Source organism: Guillardia theta, assembly GCF_000315625.1.
Source record: "Guillardia theta CCMP2712 unplaced genomic scaffold GUITHscaffold_94, whole genome shotgun sequence".
NCBI classification, from domain to species: Eukaryota; class Cryptophyceae; order Pyrenomonadales; family Geminigeraceae; genus Guillardia; species Guillardia theta.
Window position 1 is genome coordinate 76,568 of NW_005434580.1, and position 18,605 is coordinate 95,172.

An 18,605-nucleotide genomic window follows, 5' to 3' on the forward strand; every position below is an offset into this window, starting at 1 on the left:
GAGGAGGGAGGGAGAGGAGGGAGGGAGGGGAGGGAGGGAGAGAGGGAGAGAGGGAGGGAGGGAGGGAGGGAGGGAGAGCAGGGAGAGAGAAACGACAACGAAAAGGGAGTGCAGTAGAGCAAGAGGGAGAGAGGGAGGGGAGGGAGAGGACACTTACATGCGAGAGCTGGATCCTCTCAAGGATGACTTCGATGAGGTACGCTTGGTCGGTCTGCGACTCCTCGATCAAATCTCCATCCTCGTTGTAGGTTTGCATCCATTCATCGTAACGCAGCAGCGTGAGGTTGACCTGGTGGTGAGCTCAGGTGACAAGCGTGGATAGCAGCCAGTAAGCCCTCCCTCGTCCTCCTCATCCTCATCCTCTTCCTCTTCCTCCTCGTCCTCGTCCTCGTCCTCGTCCTCGTCCTCGTCCTCCCCTCTCCTGCTCCTCTCCTCCTCTGCCCTTCTGTCCATCCGCCCCTGCCCATCTCTCTCCTCCTTCACCTCTTCCTCTCCCTCACCTGCGTTCCAATCTCTCCTGTTATCAGCGAGGCAGCAAACTCCATGCTCCTGCCAAGAAGAGGCTCCCCGTCGATCGCCATTATGAAATCCCCGATCTGTCACCTCCAAATCAACCGCTACCCTCCATCCTTCTCTCCTCACCTGCACTTGCCCGCTCATGGCAGCACTGCCGTTAGGAACAAGGTCACGGACGAAGAAGCTTCCGTCCGACCTCCTCGTCAGATGCACCCCCACACCTTTAGAGAGAGGAAGTGAGCTGGAAACCAGCTTCTTCATCCCAGAGCAAGAGCCTTGCTTCTCACCTGTCCTTCCCGACATCGACTCTTCGACGTCCGAGCTCGCGCTTCTAGACATAGAGGCAGACTAGGAGGGAGCACGGGAGGACGACAGGAAGGGGTGGAGAAAGAGACCCAGGGCGAGCCGTGCGAGGGAATGCGGCAAACTATCGGGTGTCAAGGAACCAAGGCTGCAGGATGTGTCAGAGTCCGACAAAGTCAGAGCTTGCAAGTACATGACATGCTGTTGTATTCCACGGAGAGCAGGTGGGTGCTATCAAACAGAAGTTAGCTCCAATCCATGGGCTACATAACTACCATTCGCTTCAGGGTGCTGAACGAATGCTATACACTGATACATCCACATCCTATTCATCTCTACACTTTCATGCGAATCATAGTTTCACACACATCCATGGCGGATTTCAAGTTAATCTGATCTCCTTCCCTCCATCCTCCCCTCCATCCTCCCCTGGCAATAACCTGAAGAGTACCAGCTGTATCACCTCTCCTCTCCCTCCATCTTTGTCAGGCTTCCTCCCCCCTCTCTCTCCCTGTTCCCTTCTCCCTGCCCTCCTTGTTCTGTCTCCCCTCCTCTCTCTCTCCTCTCTCTCCCTCCTCCCTCTCCTCTCCCTCCCCATCCATGCACGCTCTCTCCCTCCCTCCCTGCATGCTTGTGGCTCCCCACTACAAATCACTGACCTTCCCGACCAAGTCTCAACCCTACCCACCCCCAAGTTCACATTTAAAATTAGACCCACGTTTTTCCCTCACAGTACCCACCAATAGGTACTCAATGTGTTCATTTGACCACCCCTACCCCTCATATGTCAGACTGTCAAATTCTGGGGGTTGGGAATGGCAGGAGGGCGCGTATCGGGTGAGGAGAGCGCAGGGAGGGGAGGGGAGGAGAGGAGAGGAGAGGAGCAGTAGAGGAGCAGTAGAGGGAGAGGAGCAGAGCAGTAGAGGGAACAGATCAGAACAGTAGAGAGCAGAGCAGAGTAGAGTGAAGCAGATTGGAGAATCGCGGAACGAGGGAGAATGAGACGGAAACACAGGAGATGAGGATGAGGAGGAGAGTGACAGGGAACTTTGTATTGGCAGCTGCCCAGGCATTGCAGGAGTACCCAGTAAACGATAGCTGCAACGGGGAAGGAAAGAGGGAGCGAGTAAGGAGAGGAGGGAACTAGTAAGGAGAGGGGGGGGTGGGAGGCTGCGGCAACAGCGGAGCGTCATCTTTGCAAGGATGTCGCAAGATCGTCCAAGAAGGAATAGGAGAGCTAGCTCGAAGCTGCTGGAGATCGTGAACTCCTCCTGCGACACGAGCTTGAAGCCTCGCCTCCTCAAACCCTCGTCCTCGTCCAGAAGAAGCAAGGTCCAAGATCCTGCTGCTTCCCCTCATCATGGAACCATGTTGACTCTGCTGCTGCATCAGATTTCCCAGTCGGCAGTCAAGGAAGTGAACGACCTTTGCCCATGGTGAGCCATGTATCCAAATATTAGATCCTCGCTTGAAATTTTCTCTCCCTTTCATTCTCTTCAGCCTCCTCCCTGTCACCCTTCAATCTCTTCGCGTCCCTACTTTCTCCATCTGCTGCTATCTTGTATGTCTCTTCAATCCCTTTTTCAAATATCTTGGCCTTCCTGCCTTTCCGCCCCACCCTCCCTCCCTCTCCCCCACCCTCTCCCCACCCTCTCCCTCTCTCCCTCCCTCTCTCCCTCCGTCTCTCCCTCTCTCTCTCCCTTCGTCTCCTTCTCCCTTTCGTCCAGTGTCTCTCCCACTCACAACGTGTGCAGGTTGAGCGAATACGTCGATCTTGACAGAAAGTGGCTGAACCCGATCTCAACATCAAGACTCGGCAAGGATGAGAACGATTCTTTTGCTGGCAGTCTAGACGCAACCAAGCTCCCTGAGTGTGTCGGATACTCCAATTACTCTCCTCCGGGCGGGTTTGGTTGGGAGAAGCTACAGAGGGGAGGGGATGCGGCGGAAAGCAACATGAGGAGAAGGGTGGAAGACTTTGTAGATACTGCTGTGCCATGGCTCTGCGCAAGGAGACGCAGAAAGGAGGAGGAGGAGGAGGAGGAGGAGGCGGAGGAGGAGAAGGTCAGAGGAAGCATCGACGCAAGCTCTCTACCCACTCCGCCTCCTAACGGATCGTACGACCCTCCACATCACCACCTCAGCCTGTGCGTCAACGAGGGGGGGATGAACCAGCCGGACTTCGAGGATGCAATAGGGGAGGCGGTGGCGATTATTCAGAGCATGTCGGAGAGCAGGGAGGTCAACCTGTTGTCAACAGCACCAGCAGACTTGAAGAAGATGATTGTGATGAAGCCAGACAAGTTCTTCGAGAGGTTCAAACTGCCTCTCGGGCTGGACTCGCTTGCTAAACGGGTGACGAAGCTGTCGAAACAGTCGTCCAGGGCCTCTTCCCCCTTCACCCCCCGTCGACTCTTCGGGCAGCTGCTTTGCTCCTTGAGATTCATGTGCGAGCTGCTGGAGTTTTCGAACGAGGTCAGGGCAGAGGCAAGGGAAATGCTTTTAAGGTTTCTCCGCCTTTCAGCCGTTCGGATCCTTCCTGCTGCCATTGACGGTCAAGCTCCTTTCGTTCACGGGCAGCAGTGGCTCGGGAGGAGGGTGCGAGTGCTGCAGGAGAAGGAGTTGAAGTTCACTTGGGGGGTGATCGATGACTATGACGGGAGGGAAAGGTACCATGTGATAGACGACGAGGGGGTTGAGAACTGGTGGATCTTGCCGTCGTTTGTGGTCGATCTTTTCCCAGAGAGGAAGGAAGAAATGGAGGATGTCAAGGTTGTGAGCAGGGGAGATGTTGTTCTCTGCACGTGGAGGAAGATTGAATCGATCGAGATCCTTCATCATGCGGAGGTTGTTTGTGCTTCCCGTTTTCCTCTGATTATTGTTCCAAGGTCGTTGACGTGGATTTCGCCAAGAAAGGGGTTCGGGTGAAGTTCTGCCACCTCCCACAGGACGCCTCCGAGTGGATCGACATGCAGACCGCCTCAGTCATCCTTTCGCAACGGGTCGTCACATGTTACAAGGTGCCAACAAGGGCAAGCAGGCATGTCAGTTGCTGATGTTGTTTGCTGCTTCAGAATGGGAGAGCGCTCTACAACGAAGATTCAACCCCCAGGTCGATCGCTAGATATCTCAACGCGTCAGAGGAGGAGCTGGTCTACCTCAACAGGGTGGAGATTCCAGAGCTGCACGCGTGCTCGAAGCTGAAGCGAGGGACTCTTCTTGTACTGCCAGTGACGAGGGCGTCGGAGGTGGCAGATAAGACAACCAGGCAGGGGGAGGAGGCGCAAGAGACTGCGAATGGGGGGGACGACAGGGAGAGCGTGACTTTGAGTCCGCAAGAGAGGCGGGAGGTAGCTGGGAACCCGAACCTTATGCGACATGTCTCAAGGCGGACTGGTCAGCGGAGGCTGTGCTATGGCTCTCTAGCAGTAAGGCAGGGAGCCTCCTCCTCTTTCCTCGGGGCTACGGTTGTTGTCGATTGTTCGGATGCTCGACACGTCGGCCGCGTCTGCGCTTTTCACCCTCCCAGCCAGCAGTACAGGATCAAGCTCAACCCCTTGCTGGGATGCCTCGAGGGGGATGCTGATGCTGGCGAGATCTACACCAGCCTCCCGTGCGAGCACGTCAAGGTTGTGCGAACGATCCTGGAGGAATCAAGGTCTTGCGAGGCGAGAAGGGAGGAGCAGCGGACCAGTCGTACGAGACTGGCAGACGTGAAGTTGAAGGAGGAGCAGCCAAAGGAGGACGCTCGGCGGGGGAGCAAGAGGAAGGTGGAGGTGTTGGACTCCAGCTCCCTCCTGCTCCTCGACGGGAAACCTGAGGTCTGTGCCTCCTCTGTGCTCAGTAACCTGCCCGACGGACCCAAAGGCTCCCTGTTCCGTCCCAACCTGAGGTACAGGGAGGACGGGAGGCTAAAGGACATGATTCCGCTCTACGATGAGGACCGGAACCTGTTCCTGACAGACGATCGTCTGATTGACTTGTTCGGGCACGTGCTCGGTGGTGAGCAGCAGCAGCAGGCACAGTTCTGGCAGGACCTGGAGGCAGAGCTGAGCGCTGGCGCTGGGCCAGTCAACGACTACACGACAAGAAGGACGACTGGGGTGAGTTCGGAGCAGCTGAGGAGGGGGATCGGAGAGTCCTTTGCGAGGCTGAACATGAAGGAGAAGTCGTCAGTCCTGGTGGACTTGCTGGGGGAGATGGATCACGCAGCTCAAGTGTCGGTCATGAAGACTGTCATCGAGCATCAGGGGAGACGACCAGGCGGGAAGCGATGGCACAGCTCCATGGAGAGGGGAGGAGATCAGAACAGTAGCCTTGTCATACAGCTCCTCGACTTCTTCTTTCCCAAGGGCAATGCTGATGCCATCCTTGACAGCGCGCTCGCCCGCCGCCAGCTCTCCTCGAGGAAGCAGCTCCAGACAGCTGCTGAGCAAGGCAGAGGGAAGAGAGCGAGGTCGGGCGAAGGCAGTGCCGTCGGCAGCACCAACACCAACATCAGCATCAACAGGCCCCTCGCGAATCACGACGTGTCAAGTTACAGCGGTCAAGTATCAGCACAGGACCAGCAGGAGCGCGTGCAGTATGATCGACCTCTTCCTCATCACCCTCATCATCTTCTCATGGCGCATCCTCGGTCTCAACCTCTCCTCTATCCGCCTGCTGGTTGGTCTGGTCGTGATCAGCTCCTCATGTACCAGTCGCATCCTCTCGCGTTCAATAGCTCTCCGAGCGTTCACTCCGGGTATCCTTCGTGCTACTCCGGCCAGCTACCCCAGCAGGTCAGCTCAATGCCGGTAGGAAACACCATGAGGGGATCAGCTTTTGTCACTCCTACACAGAAACCACCGTCCTCCGGCCAGCCATCAAGCTTCAACGCCGCTATTTCTTCTGCCGCTGCTGCAGACTGGACGGGCCTGCCTTTGCAGTCAACCAAGGGTTCATATCGGAACTTTTCTGCTGCTTCGAGCTCTTCCCATGTGGCTACTAACCTCGGCGCTTTCAGCAGCAACCTCCTCCTTCAACATGGCGCGCCCAAGGCAGCAGCTAAGGCACAGGAGACAGTGACGCCTCCTCGCTGGCCTCTGGAGGCCAGCACAGGGCCGAGCAGCGTGAATCTGCAGGGACTCTCTTCCTACAGGGTCGCCATGGCTGGCCCTGCTGGTCAAGCGCATGCGAGCTCGGGGCAGAGCTGGGTGGAACCCAACTTGGAGAAGAGGGTTAAAGAAGCGAGCAGAGCAGGCGTCTCCTTCCTCTCAGACGCTCCTCCTGCTCAGTATGGCCTAGTAGCTCCAACAGATCCCGTACCAATCCCACTCAGCCATCCGCATGCTCTAGAGCTGTACAAGCCTGTCACGACGCAGCCCTTGCCTCGGGAGTTGCAGGCGTCATCGATCTCAGGGGGCGATGGGAACTGCCAAGGTGACTGGGGGGCTGACATGACAAACGGGGGGCAACAAACGTGTAACATCTTTGACAATGATGCCCCGACAAGGGGGTCCTGGTACGACGCTTTCCTTCCTCAGGAGGAACAAAATGAACAAGTCTTCCCCTCGTGAGATTCAGAGAGCTGAGAGCAAGCTCAGGATCGAACCTTTCTACATCCCCTGAGCAAGTCTGAACCCTTCGTTGGCACGGACTTTCCGGGCTACGTAAAGTCGTATGGCAGTGACGTTGCTTTCTTTGCATGTTTCCCTAATTTCCTGTAAATACTCACCAAAAATGAAGCCTATCAACATCAACCCCTAATGCATATTTCTCTGCTTTGAACTCCTTCTATGCCGCTTACTCCCTAAGTTAGCTTTTCTCCTGACTCATTGGAGAGTGAAGGGATCTCCAAAACATCAAGTTTCACAAGGATGAATAAAGAATTGTGGACATCTTTCATCGAACAAAACTCAGTACAACTTGGCCGCTGTGCGCGTGCGTTGCTTGCTTGCATAACTTTATACTTACAACTCTCTTCACTTGTGTACATCTGATCATAATAAACTAGACAGGAAAAAACGATCAGGTCATGCTGCCTTCAAGCTTGATGTTGTCTTCCATTTCCCCTTCCAACTCTCCTTGATCGGGTCTTTGGAAGGGGTAGAAAAGCTCTGCCTCTTTTCTCGAAAGCTGCTCTGCTTTCGCAATCGCCCGGGCAATGCGCCGGTCAGCTCGTCGATGTACGCCATGGACTGAGAAGGGACATTGGACGCGCTGTTGGCACGTGGGAGCACAAGACTAGCGTCGCTCAGCCTCCTCGCGCTCCCCTTAAGATTCAGCTCCTTCAGGGGACTCCTGGACCTGTCCACCAGCGAGTCCTTTCTCGGACCTGGCTCCAAGACATTCGCCTTGCTGATACTGTTGACTTTGTATCCTTGCGAGAGAAACCAGTCGGGCTGCTTTGAACTTCCCATTTTGTTGCTCTTAGTTAATGAAAGAATTGCTCCCATGATCGCAAGTCCGTGGAGAACGATACCAGCAAGACCGACTACGGTGATGCCTGGAGTCCCAGAATAATGAGGACAGAGTGTTGCTCAGGAGTTGGAGTGGATGAGTAGAGAAAGGGTAACTCGCCAGATAGCCAGTGAGGGAGAACGAATGAGGTCAGTGCTAGGAGCGAGGCAGGTTCAGGGGAGCGGGTGGAAGAAGGAGCAAGGGGCAATGACAGTGGAGAGAGGATCTACAGAGCGCTGTGGGAGAGGAGGGAGGAGGGAGGAGTGGCGAGGAAAGAGCTGAACCGACTATCGACAGGCGGGGACAACGTGGACGATGGGGACAAGAAGCAGTATGTTTTATTGTTTTGACTTTCTTGCGAACCCGTGGAAGGAGATGGAAGGAGGAGGGGTAGTACCTCAAGGACTCTAGGTTATAAGTTATATTAGTGAGAGCCTGGGTAGGGGGATGCGCGGGGCTCTGTATGGACGGGTCAAAGACGGTAGAAACAGGGGTCAAAAACCACCTGTGGGGGTAGGGGTACTAGTCGGCACTGTCCACGTCGGATGTCGGAGGATAAATTGTAGGTGGGGGTGGGCCAACAATCTCATTCGAAACTGAGTACGTACCCCACCCCTGTTCCATCCGCCTTGATTGACCATCACCCCACCTATCTCTTTCCATTTCAATCAGTATCAAATCACGGGTGATCAAAACACCCCTACCTACGCTTGAAATACGGTTAGAACTTAGAAGGTTCATTTTGATGCTTTTTTTTTTCCCGAGTAGTCTTTACTACACAGGCTGCATGTACCGGCCCTACCGTACCCCACAGGGAATTCTCTACCTCACACCCCCTGCTACACAAGGTGTCCGATTCTCCCCTTCTTTTTCCCTTTGAACACTATTGTGATGACCCCTCCTCATCCTTACAGTACCCCTCTTTTTCTGCAATGACCATTTTTGTCCGAGCGCGGGTCTATGACAACACCGGCGTTCACTTTTCGGGTGCCGCCGGGTTAACTTCAGCTAGGACATGAGGATGTACCTGCTATAGGGCTTCTGAGGTCCTATGACTCACTCCGAGTGAACGGCCACGTTTCGCGGTCACGCTCAACGGTTGCAAACGACAGTTCAACGGTCAGACTTTCCGTTACATCACTAATTGTTGGTTTTCATTTGGAGCCCCGGGCCTCGGAGTGATGGCCGGGCCGGGGCACATTACTGAGAACGGTTACAGCGACCGTTTCAACCCGAATACTACCGGTACCGAGTAGGCTCTCTACAAGGGGTGCCGCAGCATTCAGTTGGAGGAGCTTCAGGATGTCGGCTGGGGTGAAGAAAGGCGATGAGCTCAATGAAGGTGATGATGATCAACCTGTACAAAGACAGTGAGCTGAAGGAGTATGATGATCAACCTGTACAAAGACAGTGAGCTGAAGGAGTATGATGATCAACCTGTACAAAGACAGTGAGCTGAAGGAGTATGATGATCAACCTGTACAAAGACAGTGAGCTGAAGGAGTATGATGATCAACCTGTACAAAGACAGTGAGCTGAAGGAGTATGATGATCAACCTGTACAAAGACAGTGAGCTGAAGGAGTATGATGATCAACCTGTACAAAGACAGTGAGCTGAAGGAGTATGATGATCAACCTGTACAAAGACAGTGAGCTGAAGGAGTATGATGATCAACCTGTACAAAGACAGTGAGCTGAAGGAGTATGATGATCAACCTGTACAAAGACAGTGAGCTGAAGGAGTATGATGATCAACCTGTACAAAGACAGTGAGCTGAAGGAGTATGATGATCAACCTGTACAAAGACAGTGAGCTGAAGGAGTATGATGATCAACCTGTACAAAGACAGTGAGCTGAAGGAGTATGATGATCAACCTGTACAAAGACAGTGAGCTGAAGGAGTATGATGATCAACCTGTACAAAGACAGTGAGCTGAAGGAGTATGATGATCAACCTGTACAAAGACAGTGAGCTGAAGGAGTATGATGATCAACCTGTACAAAGACAGTGAGCTGAAGGAGTATGATGATCAACCTGTACAAAGACAGTGAGCTGAAGGAGTATGATGATCAACCTGTACAAAGACAGTGAGCTGAAGGAGTATGATGATCAACCTGTACAAAGACAGTGAGCTGAAGGAGTATGATGATCAACCTGTACAAAGACAGTGAGCTGAAGGAGTATGATGATCAACCTGTACAAAGACAGTGAGCTGAAGGAGTATGATGATCAACCTGTACAAAGACAGTGAGCTGAAGGAGTATGATGATCAACCTGTACAAAGACAGTGAGCTGAAGGAGTATGATGATCAACCTGTACAAAGACAGTGAGCTGAAGGAGTATGATGATCAACCTGTACAAAGACAGTGAGCTGAAGGAGTATGATGATCAACCTGTACAAAGACAGTGAGCTGAAGGAGTATGATGATCAATTTGTACAAAGACAGTGAGCTGAAGGAGTGAGATTATCAGTGGATTTCTTGCAGATCAAGATAGACAGGACGTCGGGAAGTGGCTGTTGACGCGGAAACATCTGTCATTCTCAGATGCCTTGGGAAGTTTTGGACGTGGACGTACAGCAACGGTGGCGAGCCAGACGCACGCCGGTTGATGGAATGCGGTGAATCTGCAGAGGATAGATGGACGGGAGGAAAAGAGAGCAGAGGAAAGAGGAGGCTAGATGGAGGAGCCCCTTGCTTGCAAGGTGAGATCAGAGAAATGATCAAACTCATGGATCAATCAAGTCCTCATATCCCTTCTCTCTTGCCCTCTCTGTCTCTACCTCTATCTCTCTCTGTCTCTCTCTCCTCCTCTTCCTTTTCCTTTCCATTTCCTTTCTATTCTTCTTCCTCTCCCGATTCCTCTTCCTCTTCCTCCCTCCCTATGCCCTCCCTGTCACGATGGTTCTTGTTTGAGTCAGCTAGATCGCTGATAGCACAAGGCAGGAGCTCGGATCGCAGCGTGTCTCCTGTGTTGAGTGCTATGCATTCGCTCCGCGAGCAAGAGATTCCGGAGGACAGCAGCCAGCTCGCGTCGTTGAGAGTCTTCAGAGACGACATGCCCAACAACAAGCTGAGAAGTACTCGTGATGACTCGTTGAGAGGAGGATGGGGCAGGGCGGGGAACAGAAAGGTTCAGGTGTAGTGGATGGAGAGCAAGAGATAATATTGGTGTAGATGTCGAGCCCGTTCCTCCGACCTACCAGGCGAGACCCACTAAGCGACAAAGTGACGACCAGGTCGCGGTCTCAAGGTGTTTGTTGCCGCTTAAGGGAAGAGGGTTGTAACTCTGCTGTGCAGGGAGTGTGCGAGTTGAGACAAGCTTGCAATGGAGAGAAGGAGTCGGACTCGGTGATATTCGAGGATAGCACAAGACAATGCAAGTGCTGATTCACTCGCTCCAGTTGATGTGCAAGAGTACAACCAGTTGCCCCTAGATGTCGGGAAGAAAGAGAACAAGGCGTCTGACAAGAGATCGTTTCATCCTCGTGGTCCGATGGAGAGGTCAAGATCTTCGGTGGTGCTGCCAACTCTGTCAAGTCTGTTGACTCTGTGGATGACAACTTCGAGCAGCGGACGGTCGAGAGCGAACCATCTCAGCTGCAGTCCGAGCGGCTGGAGATCATCCTCTCCCCGAAGCAAGTGAGAAGAAAGAGCAGAGACTCGGGAAGCAAGAAGTTTCCACCTGTCAACTCCATGACGAGTGAGCTAGCGCTTGCTTCTTGCTCCCCAAGTGACAAGGAGGAACAGGCGGAAAGTCATGGAAAGATGCGAAGGCTAGCGTCAGGAGCGACTTCGGGCCCTTGTCACATCAAGTGTTCCAACCCTTGAGCAGGTAGGTCGCCGGTAACGTCTGGTTCAGAATCCTCAACCTTCCAAGTGATGCCTTCCTTCTCCTCCTCCTCTTCTCTTCCTTCTCTTCCTCCTCCTCTCTTCCTTCTCTTCCTCCTCCTCTCTTCCTCCTCCTCAATCTCCGCCTCCACCACCTGCTCCTCCTTGTCATCATTATCAACAATCATCATCATCACCACCACCACCATCAATCATCATTTATCATCATCATCATCATCATCGTCATCATCATCATCATCATCATCATCGTCATCATCATCGTCATCATCATCATCATCATCGTCATCATCATCGTCGTCGTCATCATCATCATCATCGTCATCATCATCATCATCATCATCATCATCATCGTCATCATCATCATCGTCGTCATCATCATCATCATCATCATCATCATCATCATCATCATCATCATCATCATCTTTGTCATTGTCATCCTTGTCATTGTCATATCTCGTAGTAGTAGAACAGCAGCAGCAACCTAACAAGCACTTCACAGGTTTCACAACACACTCTTCCGACGGAACAACCTGCAGAACGTCGTTGGGAGTATTTCATACGCCAGTGCCGTCGAGCTGAGAAGAAGCGGGATCATCTTGCCGCTTGCTGGAAGGCAACAGGCAGTGGAGGACAAGGTTGAATTGAGGAGGAAGACTCCGGAGCGAAGGAAGACGCCAACGGTTGACGTGCAGGGAGAGGAGAGGATTCAGAAGCTGATTCATGACTATGGAGACTACCAGAGCACTTTGCAAGAGGAGCAGGAGAGCTCTCACCAACATCATCATCAACCACCACAACAACAACATCAACATCAACATCAACATCAACATCAACATCAACATCAACATCAACATCAACATCATGTTCAATCTCACCAACAGCTTGACTCATCGAACAAGAACAAGCAAAGCGCTTTGAAACCCATCGCAGAACCGGACGAATCCTTGTTGGAGTTTGGAAGACGTGAAACGCTCGAGGCATGGTGAAGGCTATTGCAGCTGATGCTCTGGTTTCCTCCCTCTCACCTGCATTCCCTCGGCCTCTCTTTCTTTGCATCACTTGCAATGTCTTCTTGTGTTTTCTCTCCCTTTCTTTCTTGCCTTCATTCTAATGCTCGACTCCGTGCTTAGTTCTTCTCATATGATGTCATGTATATACAAAGAATCAAACAACAACGAGCACAAGTTGAGCTGGTACGACATCTCTCTTGCCTTCCCTTCCCTCAAACACGGCTTCATCTACACTGCTACACGTCATCTCGTCCCGCCTGATACGCGCCCAGCAAGTCAGCAGCCCTGAGTCCTTCGGCATGGCGGCTGAGTATCATAGGGAGGATAAGAAGACCTTCCTTGCGGAGATCTCGAGCGCCGGGTCATCGAGCTGACTGCGACCCCCATCTCCTTCATCCTCCTCACGTCGAACGCGGTCGTCCGGGTCGGCTGCGAGACACTGCCATGGCGTCAGGAGGAGAAAGAAGGATCATGAAACTTACAGCCGGGCGGAAGGGGAGGAGGAGGAGGCAGGCCTGCGAGTGAGGGGGGGAGGGAGGAGAGGAGGAGGAGAGGAGGTCTTGGTCAAGGGCTGCCAGCTCCTCTCTTTCTCCTTCAGGCTGAAGTCGAAGGGCTCGGGACTGTGCATGACGCAGGAGGGCTTGAGCTCGGGGGAGATGCATCGGCCGGAGACAGCATGGAAAGTAAGGGAAGCTACCTCTTCCGCATACCTTCGCATCTCCAGCTCGTCCCTTCCCTCCTCCTCCTCCTCCTGCTGGCACTGGCGATGGCCCTGCTCCTTGCCCTCTCCCTTGCAGGCCTCCTCCCTCCTCCCAAACGTCTCCTGCAGGTCAAAGAAACTCTCAGGCTCGGCCGCGTCTAAGTTGAGTGCCAGCGGCTCGAACTCCTTCTGTCCGTCAAGCCCGAGCAGCAGCGCCTCGAACTCCTCCTGCCACTGATCCTTGTCCGGCAGCTCCTGCCCCTGTCCTGCTGTCCCTGGGGTCTGCGGCACGCTCTGCGTTTGCTCCTCTGTACTCCCTCCCGGCAGGGGTGCTGGTTGCTCGCTGACCTTTGCTTCCATCGGAGCGGAGATCTCCTGGGGAAGAGAACAATCGCCGGAGGAGGAGGAGGAGGAGGTCTGCTGCTGCTGCTGAGGAGGAGCCTCGTCCCCTGCGGAGAAGGTCAGGCAGGGGGTCGTGAAGGGGAGGAGCGGACCGAGGAGGAGCTTCTCGAATTCGTCTTGCCACTGCTCCTTGGCTTCTTCTTTCTTCTCCACTTCCTCCTTGACGCCATCCAGCTTCGCCTCTTCCATACTGCTCTCCAGTTTCTTCGGCAGTGTGCGCTCCTTTGCATTCTCCTGCTTCCTAGGGGTCTCCGACTGCCTCGCCTGCTCCCGCCTGAGGGTGGAGGAGCCGAAGCTGGAGGAGAAGGAGGGGCTGGAGAGGCGAGAGAGGGAGAGTCCCTCTTGCTGTATCACGATCTTGAAGTTGTTCGGTGCGGTAGGGGAGGACGTGCATCTTTCGAATTTCCTCCTGGTGATCGAAAGGAGACAGGACGGTCAGGGCGAGGAGAGGATGAGGATGAAAACTTACTCTTTGCCTCCTTGTCGAACAAGAGGAAGCTCGTCAAACTGCGATTGACATCAAGAAGGAACAGAACGATTTGAGATGAAAGGAAATGTAAGAGGAGGGCAAGAAAACTCAATCAGTGACAAAATGAAATCCGTGAGCAAACTCAATCATTGAAAGCTCAATCTAACAAGACAGAAGAGTTCGACTCTCTTTGTCATTGACAGCAATCTCTCTCCCCCGTCATCACTTCTTGCCTCTCTTACCAGCGTCGCTGACGACGGCAACCTTTGAGTCGGAGACAGGCAGTTGGCGTACGCTAGTCCAAGCCCGATGACCCCTGCTGTCTGCCTCAATGCCTAGTTCACCACCCCTCCTCTCTCCCACCTTTCCTTCCCAGGTCCCACAACCTCCTCTCCTGACTCTTCAAGAAGTGTTGTTGAGGCCCGATAATGCTTCCAGGTCTGCCAAGTGACATCAGCCTTGTTCTCCACCTCTGCTCTGCTTTGGTCTGCTCCGCTCCGCTCTGTCCCGCTCTCTGCTCTACTCTGCCCTCTCCTCAACTTCTCCATCTCCCAGTATCCAACTCCTGTCGTCCTCATCACAGGAAACTTCACCTTGCTATCCGAAGCCAGCCGATGCTTTCTTCAGCAGTAAAACCGTATGCCTTCATAAGGAACAGACCTGAAAGACAGTCACTTACCCCTCTCTATTCATGTCAAGTTGCCTATAAGAGTTTGAGTCCGCCCAAGACCGGCAGAGCAATGAACAGCAGTGACCGACTGAGACGACTCGGCGATGGATAGGAACCTGAAAACACAACAGTCATCTCATATATCTCACGTGCATCTTCATCGTCTCTTCTCCTCCAAACATCTTTCCTCTCTCTTTCCCTCGTCTCATCTCTCTCTGTCTCTCTGCATCCTCTTCTTCTCATTCTAAATCATTCTCTCTCTCTTTCTTCATCGCAACATGTCGTATCAACCTGTCGATCGTGGCATCGGACGGTGTCGCTCGGGCGTTGTAGTTGATGTCATGATGTCGGAACCCTAACAAACAGCAATCAGAACGCACCAACAACCTTCGCCCACAATGCACACCGGCGTTCACAAAGTCTTTGGGATCATAACTGCAGCAAACTTCACGTCAGTCGTCCATCGGCGCAACTCTGCTCTTCAAACTCAGCACAGCACCTGTATCCGTTCAACCGGATGATGTCTTCTACATTCATGGACTTCAACACGTTGATGTAGTCAGCGGGGGTGTGCGACACGGTCCCGTCTGAGTTCTTTGCTCTCTGCCTTGCCGTCAGACGGACAGGAACAAATTCCTCGCTGTTCTCCAAACCTTCTCTCGCGGGCTCTTGAACGCTACAAACTTGCCCTCTACGATCGTGTTGAGATTTCCGTTACCGTGATCGTCATAATGCTAAAGTGCGCTTGTGAGATCAACGCCGAAACGAACATAGAGCAGGGGAAGAGACCATCAAAGTAGGAGCAGGAGCAGGAGCAGGAGCAGGAGCAGGAGCAGGAGCAGGAGCAGGAGCAGGAGCCACAGGAGCAGGAGCAGCAGACACAAGAGCCAGTGCAAATGGAAGAAGACAAAGTGGTTCCATGGATGGAGACGAGGAGGAGGAGGAGGAGGGAGGAGGGAGGAGAGGACCAGAGGGAAGGAGGAGTGTGAGAACAGTACCAGATACTCTTCAGGGTCGAACCTCAACGGGTTGAACACGCCTTTCTGCATCGCCCGCTCCAGCCCCGACCAGCAAGAGGTCAGATGGAGCTCGAAGCTCACGGGATCCCAAGTCGCATCCCTGTAGTTGAGGCAGACGTCCCGCGGGATGTTGGCGAACGGCTTCATGGCTTCTGCCGGAGGGACGTGGAGGACAACAACCATGAAGGCGCCGCAGAGGAAGATCGAGTTAGTGAGGTCCTTGGGCTCGGGGGACGTGTAGAACACGAGCTTGTTCGAGGGCCCTTGGACCAAGAAGTCTTGCACCTCCTGACAGAATAACATGATGGCTGCGAGGTTCGGGGGCCCAAAGTCTGCAGCGAAGGGAACATACCTCGTCCTCTTGTTAAGGCTCATGAAATGCACATCGTCCTGCGGGCAGAGAGTCAGGCTCCTCCAGGACATTTAGAGATTCTTTGACGCTTCCCACCTGATCGATGGGCTTCCTGTGCAGGGCTGCAAGGAAGAACCTGTCGTCGAGGATGGAGACGAGAGCTCTGAAGTTCTCCACCCCCTCGGGAGAGAAGTCCGACTCGTCCACAGACTCCGACACAAAGAACCGCTCGTCATGGCCAGGGATCGAGTACCATTTGCAGCAGTCCCTGTTTCTCGTCGGCGATCGCAGAGCATCTCGATCAACAGTGCTCTCTTTCTCGTTCTTCTCCTCAAACATGTCTCTACAAGGAAACACCGATGACATGTGGGCGCCGACCCTTTCCGCCTTGAACCACGCCGTTCCTCCACGAGGAAATCAAACAAGTTGAGAAAGAGGTAAGGCACAGAGCTATGATGTGGAGATTTCTTGGAGTTGAGTAGGAGGGAGGAGGTGCGGAGGTGAGGGACGGAAGAAGAGGAGAGGAGAGGAGAGGAGGAGGAGGAGGAGAGGGTAGTGAGGAAAGGAAGTAGTTTGAGGTGGGGAAGGAGAAGCGAAGGTCAATGACGAACCGCAATAATACTTGTAAATTACATTAAAAATATTTAATTGGATATAACACCACTAAAACTATTGTAAATGATGGTACGTGAGTGTTTATATTATTTTAGGTCATATCACGCGGGCTATAATGATAAAAGTCATTTTAACTGCGTGTGGGTTTGTGAAACGTTGAGATTTCCTGACTTCTCACACCGTTGCCTCTTTCATGTTTTGAACCCCCACCCCCTCTTTCCTCTGTCCGACTACCCCTACGATCGGATGGGCTATAGTTGAGAACGTACCACCCTTTTATTTAATCAGACTCCTTGCCGTACCCCCTCCATAGATTGTCTTTCTTCCGTATGAACACTTACCTTAGTACATAACCACTATTTCCTATTGTCATACATAGTAAATATTTTATCTTGGGAACATTTTGAACACGTATGGAAGATACACCCACCCTTGTTGTAAACTACATCATCAACTACCCACCCTTGAAAGAAGTACTCGTCGGGCCGTGATGATGCGACCTCCGCCGATGTGTTTACAAGAATACAATATCAGTCAATCTTACACTTGGCCTCCGCCCCAGTGACTATTTATAAAGATGTGTCAAGACAGCAAAATTTTCTATATATTGGTAAAAGGTGCCAAATTTCTGTCCAGAACTATAGGGCCAATGGAAGGGCAGCAACAAGAACTACCCTAAGGATATTTGTAACATCTGTAGATATCGTGGGCAGCAAACCTGCCTTGACCAACCCAGCACGTGCAGCATGCGAGGGAAAGGAGACGAACAAAGGTCAGCAGCGCAGGATGGGGACGAGGAGGGAGGGATATGGTGGGATGAAAAGAGGTGAATCAAGGGAAAGATACTCAGATGAAGTGGGCTATCAGCAATTGTATATTCGTGGCTGTCTTATCTCCATGTTTTGCCTGCTTTGTTGTGGGATTGTGCTGTCGATATATTGTGAATTCCTTGGGGAATGAGAACGATGGCGTGTTGAGAACTTGATCAGCATGGTATAATCGGGCGCTTCTGCATCCCGTGCTTCGTTCCGACTCGTCGGAAGGAGGAGAGGGAACCATCAAACGGAACGCGCCCTTCATGGCCATGCGAGAAATGTCGGGGCCTTTGGTTTTTGGTAGCTGCTGTGTGACTTCGGTCATAAATCCTCACAGCTGTCAAGAATTTCGGGCCCCGGAAATGTTTCAGTGAGCCTCCAATAGTATGAGAATGGAAAGACAAACGATTGAGTGCGCGAGGTTGATGGTTGAATGAAATGTTTCTGTCGGGAGTGGTGCTGTTGTTTTGTGAAGTTTCACTGTATTGCCTCGTTCTGTTGATACTGAATGATTGATGTCGCAGGGACAGAACGTAAGATCACCAACGACGTTTCCAGCAGCTTTGCTGTGAGCGGTCCCATCGTGAAATGCTGTGAGCGGCCCCATCGTGAAATGTAAACCTAGTGTAGTTCATACATGTACACCTAGTCATATGATTCAACCTTTGCTATCTAGCTCGCAAAGATGTAAGTTCTTGGAATGTTGAATGTGTAAATATCTCCTCCGTTTCAATGACTTCTCTATTCTGTACTCAAACCTCCTCCTGTCCTCAAATTTCCTCCCAACTCTCCCGACTACCGTTCACCAACACAGAGACAACATCTTACAAAACGAACGATACTCGTAGAACAACACATGATTGCACGAGCTTTCTCCGGCTAAAAATTCCCTCGTGCACAACAATGGCACCATGTTATCTCCTTGCTCAACATCTTAAAACACCCTCCCACGTCTCACAAGCACTTGTAGGGACTTGCGTTGTCTCTCAGCAATCGTCTCGATCATAACAAGAACATCGGCATCATTCAGTATCCTGAAGTTGATTTTGATTTCACTCCAGACGTCTCCCCACACATTCCTTCCTGTTCACGCTAAGACAGTAGAAGTTGTCGCCAAGAACGGAGGAGGGGGCAGGAAAGGGCTGACAGACGTAGCACGACGGTGCCGGTGAGCGTAGGCTCGAAGGACAGGAGTTTCCTTCATCTCTGCTGCAGCGGAGAGGATTATCACCTTGTACATTCTATCAGCTCACCATGTTCCCAGGCAGTCCCTATCTCATCCCCCCTCCCTCCTCCTCCCTCACTCCCCCTTCCTCCCTCCCTCCCTCCCCCTCCCCCCCTCCCCATTCCTCCCCCCCCCTCCCTCCCTCCCTCCCCCTCCCTCCCTCCCTCCCTGCCTCCCTCCCTCCGCTCGGCTCGGCTCCCTTCCTCCGTCGCC

General features: G+C 52.7%; 5 protein-coding genes across 5 annotated transcripts in view; 2 read left to right on the forward strand and 3 right to left on the reverse strand.

Moving 5' to 3' along the window:
• GUITHDRAFT_165462 (hypothetical protein) overlaps positions 1-1,052 on the reverse strand; it is a gene marked incomplete at its 3' end in the record, with an annotated part of 2,970 nt that extends 1,918 nt beyond the window's left edge. The window contains exons 1-5 of the mRNA XM_005824419.1: positions 1,013-1,052; positions 804-967; positions 643-737; positions 501-596; positions 158-289 (exon numbers count right to left, since the gene is read on the reverse strand). Of these exons, the coding sequence (XP_005824476.1) occupies positions 158-289; positions 501-596; positions 643-737; positions 804-855 (375 nt within the window). The 5' untranslated portion in view covers positions 856-967; positions 1,013-1,052. The remainder of the gene's footprint in view (positions 1-157; positions 290-500; positions 597-642; positions 738-803; positions 968-1,012) is intronic.
• Positions 1,053-2,022: 970 nt separating this feature from the next.
• On the forward strand, positions 2,023-6,377 carry GUITHDRAFT_116304 (hypothetical protein; the record flags this gene model as incomplete). The annotated part of the gene is made up of 4 exons (XM_005824420.1): positions 2,023-2,255; positions 2,574-3,666; positions 3,708-3,839; positions 3,894-6,377. The coding sequence occupies 4 exons, from the start codon at positions 2,023-2,025 to the stop codon at positions 6,375-6,377; spliced, it is 3,942 nt and encodes a 1,313-aa protein (XP_005824477.1).
• Positions 6,378-6,833: 456 nt separating this feature from the next.
• GUITHDRAFT_144932 (hypothetical protein) lies at positions 6,834-7,256 on the reverse strand (the record flags this gene model as incomplete). The annotated part of the gene is made up of 1 exon (XM_005824421.1): positions 6,834-7,256. The coding sequence occupies one exon, from the start codon at positions 7,254-7,256 to the stop codon at positions 6,834-6,836; it is 423 nt and encodes a 140-aa protein (XP_005824478.1).
• Positions 7,257-11,804: 4,548 nt separating this feature from the next.
• Positions 11,805-12,270, forward strand: GUITHDRAFT_154950 (hypothetical protein). Its single transcript, XM_005824422.1, has one exon. It carries the CDS (start codon positions 11,842-11,844, stop codon positions 12,031-12,033), a length of 192 nt encoding a protein of 63 aa, XP_005824479.1. The 5' UTR covers positions 11,805-11,841; the 3' UTR covers positions 12,034-12,270.
• A 1,766-nt stretch (positions 12,271-14,036) lies between these two features.
• On the reverse strand, positions 14,037-15,760 carry GUITHDRAFT_78041 (hypothetical protein; the record flags this gene model as incomplete). The annotated part of the gene is made up of 8 exons (XM_005824423.1): positions 14,037-14,136; positions 14,290-14,377; positions 14,427-14,482; positions 14,658-14,721; positions 14,773-14,801; positions 14,866-14,969; positions 15,020-15,100; positions 15,365-15,760. The coding sequence occupies 8 exons, from the start codon at positions 15,758-15,760 to the stop codon at positions 14,037-14,039; spliced, it is 918 nt and encodes a 305-aa protein (XP_005824480.1).
• Positions 15,761-18,605: the final 2,845 nt, after the last annotated feature.